This window comes from Hemitrygon akajei, chromosome 10, assembly GCF_048418815.1.
Source record: "Hemitrygon akajei chromosome 10, sHemAka1.3, whole genome shotgun sequence".
NCBI classification, from domain to species: domain Eukaryota; kingdom Metazoa; phylum Chordata; class Chondrichthyes; order Myliobatiformes; family Dasyatidae; genus Hemitrygon; species Hemitrygon akajei.
This window is the reverse complement of record NC_133133.1, coordinates 19,935,359-19,949,375: the sequence shown is the minus strand read 5'-3', so window position 1 is coordinate 19,949,375 and position 14,017 is coordinate 19,935,359. Positions and strand designations below refer to the sequence as shown.

The following is a 14,017-nucleotide window of genomic DNA, read 5'->3' as shown; positions in this document are numbered from 1 at the left end:
GGGTCCTTTCTTTTTTTTATATGGCTTGCATATATTTTTTATATACGATTAAAGCTTTCTTTTTTTTCTGCTGGGTTTATGCTGATTTTATAGTTTTTCATATTATTAATCTATTAGCGTTGAAAATGACCGATTAGGGTCTCTCTTTTGTTTTTCTTTTTTTAAAATAAAAAACGATATACGCTTTCTTTTATACTTTTAACATCTGAATATTAAGACTGAGGGAAAAAAAATGGCGTTTCTTCTTCCCGACTGACTCCAGTGTTTGGAGCGTCATAACTGTTTTGATGTATTTGAAAGTTTGAAACTTTTATTTATTGTTTTAATTCTTTTCTTTTAACTTTTTTGTTTATATACATTTATAACACTAATTTTATATCTTAACTTTTGTAGTATTAACCCTTTTTATAATGTGGGTTGTTTGTATTTTCTTAACTCTATTACGTTCGAGTTGCCGTCTTGAGACATGGGGGTAGTTTTAGTATTAGCTCGCTCGCTTGCCTTTTTTGGCTTTTTTCTTGGGGTTTCAAGGGTGGTGGGAGGGGGATTTTCTTTCTTTTTTTGTTTTTTGCTTGCTTTTCGCTTAGTTTTATTTTCTGGGCGCATATGAAACTACAAAAATGGCTGCAGTGCTATGACTTCCGGTTTCCTTTTGAACTTATTTCCTTCTTCCGGGTTCATGAGTTCACTTTTCTTTCGAACTTATGTATTAACTGTAATATATACTGTCAAGATGGTTAAGACTATTAATTTCGTTTCTTGGAATACTAATGGTTTAAATCATCCGATCAAACGGAAAAAAGTATTCAAAGTATTCCATAGAATGAATGCTAATGTTATCTTTATACAAGAGACTCATGTAAGGAAGATGGATAGTCAGCGCTTGTTTAGGTTCTGGAAGGGCCAACAGTACCACTCAAATGCGCAAGCCAAAGTGAGAGGTGTGTCTATTTTTATAGACTCATCTACTGCTTTTATACATCATGAAACAATTTCAGATCCGCAGGGTAGATTTTTGCTTATTACTGGTTTACTTTGTAATCAAAAAGTTCTTCTAGTTAATGTTTATGCTCCAAATACTGATTGTCCTGAATTTTTTAAATGTTTATTTACATCCTTTCCCAATCTGAATCAATATAGATTGATAATGGGCGGGGATTTTAATTGTTGTTTAAACCCTGTGATGGATAGATCCAAGCCCATTCAAATTTTTCCGAATAAATCGGCTTCTCTTATTAATTCCTTTATGATTGATTCAGCTATTTGTGAAATTTGGCGTTTTTTACACCCTAATGACAAAGAGTTTTCATACTTTTCCCATGTCTATCATAGTTATTCAAGAATTGATTACTTTTTCATTGATCAGCATTTACTTACAGATGTCGTGGATTGTAAATATGACTCAATTACCATATCTGATCATGCACCTTTGAAGTTATCTATTAAGGTGACGGATTCATATATTAGTACGAAAAGTTGGAGGCTTAATCCTGTTCTTTTGCAGGACTCTGACTTTATTAACTTTATTAAACAGCAAATTGATTTGTTTTTCTCAATAAATTCTACAGCAGAGATCTCTAGTGGAATTTTGGGGGATACTTTTAAGGCATATATTCGTGGACAGATTATTTCATATTCTGCTGGAGTTAGGAAACGAACTAATTCCAAAATATTAACATTAGTTGATAAAATTAAGGCAATTGATAAGATCTACTCATCAACTCCTAGTAAAGAACTTTATAAAAAAAAGAGTGGAACTCCAAATGGAACATAGTTTACTATTAACCTCCTCGATTGAAAGTCAGTTAATTAAATCGAAAGCTCAATTTTATACATATGGAGATAAGTCAGGTAAACTACTAGCTAATCAATTGAAAATTGCTTCAGATAAGCGACAAATTACTAGGATTCGTAAACAAGATGGTACTTTGACGATTGACCATAAAGAGATAAATAAAGCCTTTCAAGATTTTTATAATTCCTTATATCAATCAGAATGTACTAAGGACTCTTCTATTATGAATGAATTTTTAGGGAAATTGAATATTCCAAAAGTAACTGTTGAAGATAATGTATTTTTGGATACACCTATTACCGAATCTGAAATAGAAAAGGCTATTTTTTCAATGAACTCGGGTAAAGCTTCAGGTCCAGATGGTTTTTCCGTAGAATTTTTAAAATCCTTTTCTTCTATACTTTCTCCTTGGCTTTGTAAAATTTTTAAAGATGCATTAAGTATAGGTAAACTACCACAATCTTTTTATGAAGCTTCTATTTCTTTAATTCTTAAAAAAGATAAAGACCCGACTGAATGTGCATCCTATCGACCTATATCTTTGCTGAATACGGATTTTAAGATTTTTAGTAAAATTTTAGCTATTAGATTAGAAAATATATTACCTCGGATTATTTCTGAGGATCAGACCGGATTTATTAAAAATCGCTATTCATCTTTTAACATTAGAAAATTAATTAATATTGCTTACACCTCTACATCTAAAATCCCAGAATGTATTATCTCTTTGGATGCCGAAAAGGCATTTGATAGAGTCGAATGGTCATATTTATTCAATACATTGCAACATTTTAATTTTAGATCAAAATTTATATCATGGATTAAGTTAATATATCATAAACCTTTAGCTTCGGTTTTTACCAATAATCAAAAATCCCCTTTTTTTCAATTATTTCGCGGTACAAGGCAAGGTTGTCCTTTGAGCCCTTTATTATTTGATATTGCTTTAGAACCCTTGGCTATAGCTATTCGTGAATCACCCAATATTTTAGGCATTACCCGTGGAGAGACGATGTATAAGGTATCATTATATGCGGACGATTTGTTATTATATATATCTGATCTGAAAGATCTATTCCTGCTATTTCTTCTTTACTTGCTCAATTTAGTAATTTTTCTGGTTATAAATTGAATTTTAATAAGAGTGAACTTTTTCCATTAAATATGTATATTCCAATTTATAATCATGTACCATATAGAATCGTTACAGATTATTTTACCTATTTAGGTATTAAAATTACTAAAAAACATAAAGATCTGTTTAAAACTAATTTTTTACCCTTAATAGATCAAATTAAGCAACTTGCTAATAGATGGTCCCCACTATCTTTGTCTTTGGTAGGCAGAGTTAATGCCATTAAGATGATGATACTACCTAAATTTCTATATTTATTTCAAGCATTACCAATTTTTATCCCTAGATCTTTTTTTGATATGGTTGACTCTAAAATATCTTCCTATTTGTGGCAGAACAAAAATCCTAGATTAGGTAAAAAATATTTACAGAAGCCAAAGAAGGAGGGCGGCTTGGCTTTACCAAACCTAAGATTTTACTATTGGGCAGTTAATATACGGTATTTGATATTTTGGACACAAGAATTGACCACAGTAGCTGGTCCACAATGGGTAAATTTGGAATGTAAATCTGTGCAAGATTTCTCATTGGTCTCAATCTTAGGATCTTCACTTCCTTTTTCGTTACTCAAAATTAATAAACAGATAACTAATCCCATAGTTAAGTATACATTACGAATCTGGTTTCAATTTCGTAAATCTTTTGGCTTGAATAAGTTTATACTGTCAAGTCCTATAATATCTAATTACTTCTTTCGGCCATCATCTATAGATCAAGCTTTTTTCCTATGGAAAACAAAAGGTATAACATGTTTTCGTGATCTGTTTTTGGATGATAACATTATGTCCTTTGAACAGTTATCTAACAAATACAATTTATCTAAAACCCATTTTTTTAGATACTTACAAATTAGAAATTTTCTATATAATGAATTAAAGTCTTTTTCGAAAGAATGTCCATTGGACATTACAGAGAGAATTCTAACTCTTAATCCTTATCAAAAGGGTTTAGTAGCTATCATTTACAATATGATTATGAAGGTACAGCCAGATATATCAGAAAAAATTAAGAAGGAATGGCAGGAAGAATTGCATTGCCCTATATCTACTGAGCAATGGGAAAAATTTTTATTATTGGTAAACTCATCCTCTATTTGTGCTAAACATGCTCTAATACAATTCAAGGTTGTACACAGAGCCCACATATCTAAAAATAAACTTGCTCGATTTTATTCTTATGTTAATCCAACCTGTGATAGATGTCATTCTGATATTGCTACATTGACCCATATGTTTTGGTCTTGTCCTTGTTTACAAAGCTATTGGAAGGATATTTTTAATATCATTTCAAGAGTATTAAATATTAATCTTCAACCGCATCCTTTTACTGCAATCTTTGGTCTACCTATGATAGATAATATGTGTCTATCTGCTTCATCTCAGCGAATGATTGCATTTGTTACACTAATGGCTAGAAGATCTATTTTATTGAACTGGAAAGAAATTAATCCTCCAACTGTATTTCAGTGGCTCTCTCAAACCATTTCCTGTTTGAGTTTAGAAAAAATTAGAAGTGTGGTCTTTAACTCCTCAGTTAAATTTGAGGAAACTTGGAGACCATTTATTCAACATTTTCATGCGAATTAAATGGTCTGATCCTGAACCTTATTGTTACCATCCTGAATTGTATAAATGGAGGTTCGGAGTCATTGGCACTACTGTATGTATTTAACATTATACAATTGCCCATGTTAGTTGTTTTTTTTTATATATATTGTTTTTTTTTCTTCTTTTTTTTTGGGGGTTTTTTTTTTTGCTTTTCTTTTTAAATCCTTCATATTAATATTATAAGTTTGGGAGACTTTTTACATTGATTAATACATAATTGATTATTAATGAATCTATTGTGTACTCTCAAATGTTTTTGTACTTATATTTTACTTATGTTTTTTTCTCAAAATCAATAAAAAGATTTGAAAAGAAAGAAAGGACAATAAGATATACTCAACCTAACAATCTACCCTGTTCTGACCTTGTACCTTACTGTCCACCTATAATGCACTCTCTCTGGAACTGTAACATTATCTACACTCTTATTGTTTTACCTTGAACTACTGCAATGCATTGCTGTAATTAATTGACCTATATGAACAATTTACCAAGATCTTGATCATCTCCACTTATACCTTTATTTAATAAAATGTAAAATAGTGCTTTAAAATGCTATTGTGAACACCATGCAAAGAATTGCTACATCACAGTTGCTTTAAAAAAAATCTTGGCTTGGCAGCCATCAGAAATCTAGAACTGCATCCAGAGAACTTAAGTATCTGGGGATTGTATTACAGAATAAATAAATGATTAAAGACGTCCAAACTCTTCATATTTCTGAGTTAGACATTAGTTTTTCTTCTTAATCAAAATAAGTCAAATTAGATAACAAATGAAGATAACACTAACAACTAATTGCTCCCTTGTGGTAGTGTCTGCCTTTGGAACATAGATTCTCACAACAGGACAAGAGGTTTTGCCTTCAGTAACTAACACGAGATATGCTCTGGACTATACAACATACATTGAATGGTAATATAGCTTGGCATTTGTTGTTCCCTTTCAGTTACTAGACTTAATTCTACTATATTCTAACCACTTTCAGATTATTCCTAACTGGTCCAACTATTAAAACTCCCCTGCAGCCAACAATTAATGATATTCTTCTCAAAATACAGCTTTGCCCAAGATTTTAACTCACCCTTGTTTGTTTCTACAGCTAGTTTGTGACTACATTGTGCAAATGCCTTGAGTAATTTTTTGTCATGACTAATTAAATGCTAAAACCACTCTGAGATGGAGAGATCTATAAGAAACAATGAGAGTGTAATTAACAAATCTCAGTCAAATCCCCAGAACATCCTGATCGTATTTTGACAGCTCTTAACCAGTTTTAAATGTTTATGATCAGAGACTTTTGTAATCAGTTCAAAAAAAGATTAAAATAAAAATTGGAATGAATAAATTTTTATAACACACTTAAGTGTTAGAAAATTAATTAAATCCGAATCAGGTTTCCTATCACTGGCATATGCCATGACATTTGTTGTTTTGTGGCAGTAGTACATTACATCATAAAAGCTATAAATTACAACAAGCATACATAAAAGAAAATCATATTAAATTAGTATAAAAGGTGAGAAGAGATACTGAGATAGTGTTCATGGGGTCATTGTCCATTCAGAAATTTGATGACAGAGGGGAATATGCTGTTCCTGAAATGCTGAGTGTTTCCCTTCAGGCTCCTGTACCACCTCCTTGATGGTAGCAATGGGAAGAGGACACATTCTGGCATACTCCACCTCTTCTGCCTTTGAAAGACTCAGTTGTCATAGCTTTGCAGAGAATCATGAAGCCATCGATCTGCAGCACTGGTTAGAAATGGCGGGATAGCCATTTTGCCATGAAGCAAAGTACACAGCAGTCCCTGATGTCCTTCCAGTACAGTAACCTTGCTCTGAAGTCTTCAATTACATTTTTCAGAGATGGTACATTCGCCAGCAGGATAGTCAGGAGAGGGAATCTAAAGCCACTACATTTCAATCATACTTCCAGACCGGCACACCATTCCTGCTTCTGTTATCTTAAAGCAGAACTGCACTTGTGACCCAATTCTGCCTTCCAAGGTTCATCGATTTTGAGTATCAATTGATTTTTTTAATGTCTTAAAATAATGATGCTTAACTATGACTGTGGAGCACACAAACAGTCGCCCCCTTAATGGTGCCATTTAAGCTCTGAAAAGTCATCATAAAATCTTAAAGATTTAAAAATTATTAAGATTACCAAAATAAAAACCTACTTTGCTGATTTCATTTTATCAAGCTCACGAAGCATATTTAAATGAAGTGCTCAACTCCAGTACGCTGTACTCTACCCTGGACTCACTGCAGAGTTCAACAACGTAGCCAGAGGACAGTCATCCAATCCACAGTTTGCTCCTGATTTTCACATTCTGGCATAGGTATAGAAGTCACGAAAAAGCTAACCTGGTCACCACTGTAGCTAGCCACCAATAAGGTGGAGGAAAAAATTGGCAAGATCTGGTCTTGTGACCTGAGATGCTAACTGTTTCATTCTTCAGATCCTATTCATTTTGCATAGCAAAACAAAAGAGACATTTTTATCTTAACCAAGTATGCTGGAAAAATCCTCCTCAAATCCATAAAGAGCTATATTTCCAGTAAACCGTATGTGCAGTAGGGAAAATTGTTAATTTGATTATTCCCTACTTCCATCCTTTCAAAAACATCCCCAACCCGAGTAGATTACAGGAAAAATTATGAGCAAGTTAGTGGCATGTTATATTTGATAAACATACTTTAGCAAGGTCAGTCACTTAAGACATACTACAGTAAACTAAATAAACTATCCTTGATTATTTTCTGTATGTTTCAGTTTTTCATACCAGTTTCACCTCAAAAAGAATGTTCACTGCTTAATTGCTCAAAATATTATGAGGTGGCCTTGAACTGCTTGATAAATAAACCTGAGCAAACTGCATGATGTACATAAATATTCAATCTCACCTTCTTTGGAGGCTCCTGTTTCTGACTATATATACTTGTGGTACCAAACCCTTGGCCAAACTTCACCAAAGCACCATCCACGATGAAAGTAACTGGAGTGTTCTTCTGTTGGTGCTGATAAAATAGGAGCAAGCCACATCTACAAAAGGTACAAAGTCAATAGATATCTTTTCCTACAAAATATACACATATCTGGATATTTTGATAAGGACAATGGATTGGATTTGTTAAAACACACCTTACTCCCATATAAACTGGACATACTGTATTAAGATGAATGAACACCAAAACTCAAATATTCCAAAGACTATTTGAAAATTTACATTCAAATTCTACCAGTAGCCCCAGACTATGAATGTAATAAACATAGTTTAAAGAAATGAGGTTTGCAGTGCACAAAGAAATATAAGTGGGACAAAAGAATTGAAGGCAAAGTACTGATAAACAAATTCAAATACCAAAATATTTTTGAAAGGTTTACTACAAATCTAATTAACTTTTACCATTTTAGTGAAATGAAAATACAAAATTCTGAAGTGTTGCATTTTGTCAATTATACAACTAGTTCTAAAATTCAGATTAAACCAAAAGATTTTACAGATTTCGTATCCATGCCAAGTCACTTTTGATACAAGGGATAAATCCTATCTGCATCTCCTCTAAGTTAAATAACTGGATTACACAGCAATTCGTTTGAATTATACCAGGCATTATTCTGAACAGGATATTACTTGTAGTGACATACCAAAGCAATGGACAACATGGTTTTGGGCAATTGCTGAAATAATAATAATAAGCGGTCAGAATGCATCATAATGTACTGTGGAGAGGAGATGCTGGAGGTGGTGTAATGCAGGGTTCATGCTCAGTTGGGGGCTGGCATCTCCCATTAGCGCTACCTTCTGGTGTTCGACAGGTAGACTGACAAGTTGGATTGCGTGCATGCATTCAGCTGTGGACTGCCAAGAACTGTACCATCAATTTGCGGGACATGACACTCAGAGATTTGGAAAATATATTATTTGTATGGCTGTATTTTTGCTTGCTATCTTGAACATGTTGTGTATATTTCACACCTTGGCCCCAGAGGAACACTTATGTTTGACTGTATTCATGTATGGTTGAATGATAACTACCGTAACCGGTAAATTTGAACTCATGTAATTTCTATAATTTACATTTTACACAGTGAGTGTTTAATTATAAGAAGTGATTCCAACACCCAATTTTAACCATTATCCAACACAGTGCTGCATAGTATAATCTCTCAGACAACATTGACTGCTCCGAAATGCAAGTCTCCTCCAAAGCATCTTCAGTGAATTGACAGACAACATTTAAATGGTCATGTTGCTCAAACATAGCTTGAGCAACATATTTCATTCACTGTTTATAAAATCCCTTCTGAATCCATAGGTCATGCTACTAATCACCAGTCTTCTCATGTGATGTTCAATTGTGTTCTTACTTGTTAAAATTATGTTCAAGATAAAAATTATTTGTTTCTCTTGTGAACACCACTTATATGATGCTCTCTAGGTGCTCGTGCTGCTGCAAGTTTTTCCAATGTAGCTATGCAGACATGTACTTGAACATATAAAAATAAATTGAAATTTGACATGACTGTGAATTACAGTTTAAAAATAAAAAGATAAAGAGGATACAATATTGGCATAGCATTAGAGTAGAGGTTCCCAACATTTTTTATGCATGGACCCCTACTATTATGTGAGGAACAATGGACCCCAGGTTGGGAAACCCTGCAAACCAACAGCATTCAAAAATGAATAAAAATTACATAAGCTAGAAATAAAGTGTTATTCACTGACTTCACTTTTTTTTAAAAAAAAGTCTGCATTGTTCAATCTCTCACTGTCCCTTTTGTCTTTCTGCTCATCCACTCTTTCTCTTCAACCTAAAACTTGTTTGATTTCTAACTTTTCCTGGCTTTTATGGAAGATCAATCTGAAAAATGAACTACATTCCCCTAGATGAATGGTTGAACTGCATGAACAGTTGAGTATTTTTATAAGTTCCTAACTCTATCTACCATGCAACTGCAGGAACACCATCACAAATGAAGCAGTAGTTAATAACAAAAGATCACATCCATTACTCTCCTGTACTTTCAGCTCAGCTTAATCTACAATTACAGTTAGTCTTGACAGTCTATATGTAAAACTCCAGGAGATAAATTAATGCAGTAAAGTTATAAATGCAAGTACTTACTTTCCACATTTTTTTCTAAATTGCTTCTCGATCCCTTGCGGCCTACAAATGGGGCGGGGGGGGGAGAAAAATTATCGATGATCATTTTAAATAATTACCATCATTGAAATGAATTTCACATGTGAATTTTTAAATTGAATCCACTCTGCTCAATGAACATAATTGATGAGGTGAACATTATTCCTGCAACTGAATTACACATTGCTATTCTTCATGGTTTTCTCTTCCTCATTCATTGTTACACAAGAATTTTTTCTTACCATCTCCTGCCCACAATCATGCAGTTTTCATCATTAAAACCTCTAATACAGAGGTTTCCAACCTTTTTTATGCCATGGACCAATACTATTAAGCAAAGAGTCCGTGGACCCCCGGTTGGGAACCCCTGCTCTAATATATCAGTTCAACTTCAAAATTGAGAAGTGAAACCATCACTTTGTATATGAACTGTAATTCTGTATTTTATGAGTTAGTGAATAGATTGACTAAAGGCTGAGGCAAACTCCAATATCATTTGAATGCTTCTATCTTACCTTCGCAGGTAAATGCTCTCATCTTCCTCAACATTACAGAATTTATGAGCATGTTTGGATGCATCGATAACACGGGCTCTATCCTGCGGTCTCATGGGCAGTTTCTCCAAGTGGCAATCTGAACAAGCAAATGGAAGAAAATTACACAGCACAGTCAGCATGTCCTGGACTGCTCAGTGAATTGTGCCAAATTAACCCATATAGGCAAAGAATTTCCACAGGATGATCTAACTGAAAATGCATTAGATCCAATTTACCTTCGTGCCAAGTAGGTGTGAAAACTAAATTGAGTTCCTATTTTGTCCACAACCAAAAAGCCTCCCAACATTTATCATTAAGATTTGTATCTAAAACGTAACTCAGTGGTGGTATACTGGAAACGTGAGAAAACCTGCAGATGCTGGAAATCCAGTCAACACAGACAAAATGCTTTAAAAACAAATAGGAGTACTCATAAAATTCTCACAGGCGTGTTCAAGCTTCACTCAGTGCAATCAAAATGTTGCCTCTGAAAATCTTTCCAATTCTTGTCAATGGTTCATACAATTTCTTTGGGGAGTAGAAAGTTACAAATAACACATTGCAATAAACAGTAGCATAGTGGAGAGCACACACTTTATAGTGCCAGCGACCCTGGGTCAATTCCCACCACTATCTGTAAGGAGTTCGTAGGTTCTCTCCGGGCACTCCAGTTTCCTCCCACAGTCCAAAGATGTACTGATTGGTAGGTTAATTGGTCATCATAAATTATCTCACGATTAGGCGAGGGTTGCTGGGCAGCGTGTTTGAAGGGCCAGCAGGGACTATTCCACACTGTATCTCAATAGATAAATATTACCTCAAATGAACTGTGATAAATTAAGTTAAAAACAGTAAACACATTAGGCAGAGGTACTAACTGAGATGCGAAATAATTCAAAATATAAAAGCAAAATTAGCACCTTAGCAACACAAATCATATTGGTGGTGGAGGAAGAAAAATCTGATGTAACAATAACAACAACTTCAGTAAAATTGGAGAAGCTGCATTTTCATTCCCACCCATACTGCCAAACTTACAAACTAGGCTCCTCCACCAAATAAAACACCCACTCAAAATCTTATGTTTCAATAAGATACCTCTCACTCTTCCAGATTTTCCAGTAAGGTGGCCTTCGAACTGCTTCTCTATTTAATCCCCTTCTCATACCACTAAGACTGGCACGTATATTTGTGGAATCATTTTCATTCTGCATGCCAGTCCTCTTTCTCTTCATCTAACCATCGATAGTTAATACTTTGTCATAAATTAATACAATCGCCAAACTTATCAGATCTCATTTTGTTTTAAGTTAATGAACAGATTGCATCCCAGCAAAAAAAAAAAAACTGTAGGTCAGACAGCATCTACGGAGGAAAATATTTCAAGTTAGGACTGCTCATTGGGACTGACCACTTTTTTTACAGCATTGGTTACCTCACTGTCCTTTACCCTCTAGCTGTTACATCTTATTCTGCACTTTGTTATGGTTTTGCCTTGTCCTACTTCAATGTGGTAACTTCATCTGTATGAACCGTATGCAAAACACGTTTTTCACGCTACCTCGGTACATGTGACAATAACAAACCACTTCCAAATCCCACAACACCCCCACACACACAACCCTAAAGGTGAGTGCGTGGAATGGGCTGCCGGCAACGGTGGTGGAAGCGGATATGAAAGGGTCCTTTAAGAGTCTTCAGGACGGGTACATGGAGCTTAGTAAAATATAGGGTTTATAGGTGAGCCTAGTAATTTCTAAGGTAGGACATGTTCGGCACAACTTTGTGGGTCGAAGGGCCTGTATTGTGCTGTAGGTTTTCTATGTTTCTAAAGAAGCTGACTGACCCTCTGAGTCCCTCCAGCAAATTGTTCGCTGCCCCAGATTCTAGCATCCACAGTCTCTTGTGTCTTCACTTACACGACATTTAGCGTATCATATTAACAGCAAAAGCCTCAATCTTATGAACGGTATATTCTCCCGCCCGCCATGCTCAGCCGTCTCAACGCAATACTCGAGGCCGAGGCTTCGGGGCCTACACGGACTCCAGCACATACGTACCAAGGACCAGCACCATCTGTCCACACAGACAGTAGTAAACATGTAACGGCTTCTCGCCATCGTCGTACTCCTCGCGGTCCCGGGTGTCGGAGCACACCACGCTGCGTGACACCACCTTCGGCATCCTTCCCCTTTCGCCGTCGGCCCGTTACCCGAATAGGACCTATTCTCCAGCCGCCATGTTGGACCGCGAGCCGCAGAGCATTGTGGGATCACAACCCGTTGCTTTATGTGAACTACGCGGCCACTTATAGCATCACCTCTGGTATCACAGAGACATGGTTTCTAATACCGTGTCCACAAACCTTATCTAAAGAGCGAAATTTATTTAGCATCTTTCACAACACTCAAAAAGACTTCACACGCATAGAATTATATTAGAAGACACTACAATGCTGAACGCTTGTGTAATATTTTTTAAATTGCTGGGGGAACTCAGCAGATCGAGCAGCATCTGTGATTGTCAAAGTTTTGGGTCAGAAGCCTGTATCAATACTGCAGTTACAGTACTTCATGAAATGCTTCAAGGTACGACAACATACCAGCTATCTTATACTGCTATGCTCAGTTTTTAACAAGAACTATTTGAAATTAAACATAGTTCAAAGTCCAAAGTAAACTTCTTATCAAAGTAAGGATATGTCACCATATACTACCCTGAGATTAATTGTATTACAAGCAATCACAGCAGAACAAATAAATACAGTAGAATTAGAGAAAATCTACAGACACAAAGACTGACAACCAATGTGCAAAAGACAAAGTATGCAAATATAATTAATTAATCAATCAATCAATCAATCAACAGAACTGAAAACATGAGTTGAAGAGTTCTTGAAACTCTGTGGTCAATAGATTGTGGAATCACTTCAGAGTTGAGGTGAGTGAAGTTATCCATGCTCTGACCTGACTCAGAAGGATTAAAAGATATTGGAATAATGGTTTGGATCTGAAACAGGAAACTAAAGATGTGGGTTTAAAAATGCAAACATGAGGAAATCTGCAGATGCTCAAATTCAAGCAACACACACAAAATGCTGGTGGAACACAGCAGGCCAGGCAGCATCTATAGGAAGAAGCACAGTTGACATTTTGGGCTGAGACCCTTCGTCAATTTCAGTGGACAACACCGATGTAATGCTAAGTGGGGGCTGTATTTTAATTGCTAATTGCACATACAGCCTTTTGGACAGAGTGTTAGTGGTATAATTGATTTGTACGTAAAAGGTCCTTTGGCATTTTGAGGTAAATATGTGGAATGGCAACATGCAAATATTGGCAGAACTCAGCAGGCCAGACAGCATCTATGGGAGGAGGTAGTGACGACGTTTCAGGCTGAAACCCTTCATCAGGAGTGAAGTAACATGGGATGGGTAACACGAGGGGGGATGAAGTAGAGAGCTGGGAAGTGATAGGCTGAAGGGAAATGGGCTGGGGGAAGGTGGAGAATTATGGGAAATAAAAGAGAAAGGAAGGTAGGGCTGGGGGAAGATTATAGTGAGGGGGGAAAAAGAGAGAGAAAGAGAACCAGACTAAAATTATAGATAAGGATGGGGTAAGGGGGACAGGGGTATCAACGGAGGTCTGTGAGTTGAATGTTCATTCCGGCAGGTAGGAGGCTACATAGGCGGGAGATAAGGTATTGCTCCATCAACCTGCGTGTGGCCTCATCTTGACGGTAGAGGAGGCCATAGACAGACATATCGGAGTGGGAGTGGTCTGTGG

At 35.7% G+C, this 14,017-nt stretch overlaps 1 protein-coding gene across 1 annotated transcript in view; it reads right to left on the bottom strand.

Annotated features, from left to right (window-relative positions):
• steep1 (STING1 ER exit protein 1) overlaps positions 1 to 12,493 on the bottom strand; it is a 33,795-nt gene extending 21,302 nt beyond the window's left edge. The window contains exons 1-4 of the mRNA XM_073057879.1: positions 12,293 to 12,493; positions 10,212 to 10,329; positions 9,679 to 9,720; positions 7,450 to 7,588 (exon numbers count right to left, since the gene is read on the bottom strand). Coding sequence (XP_072913980.1) covers positions 7,450 to 7,588; positions 9,679 to 9,720; positions 10,212 to 10,329; positions 12,293 to 12,416 — 423 coding nt within the window. The 5' untranslated portion in view covers positions 12,417 to 12,493. The remainder of the gene's footprint in view (positions 1 to 7,449; positions 7,589 to 9,678; positions 9,721 to 10,211; positions 10,330 to 12,292) is intronic.
• Positions 12,494 to 14,017: the final 1,524 nt, after the last annotated feature.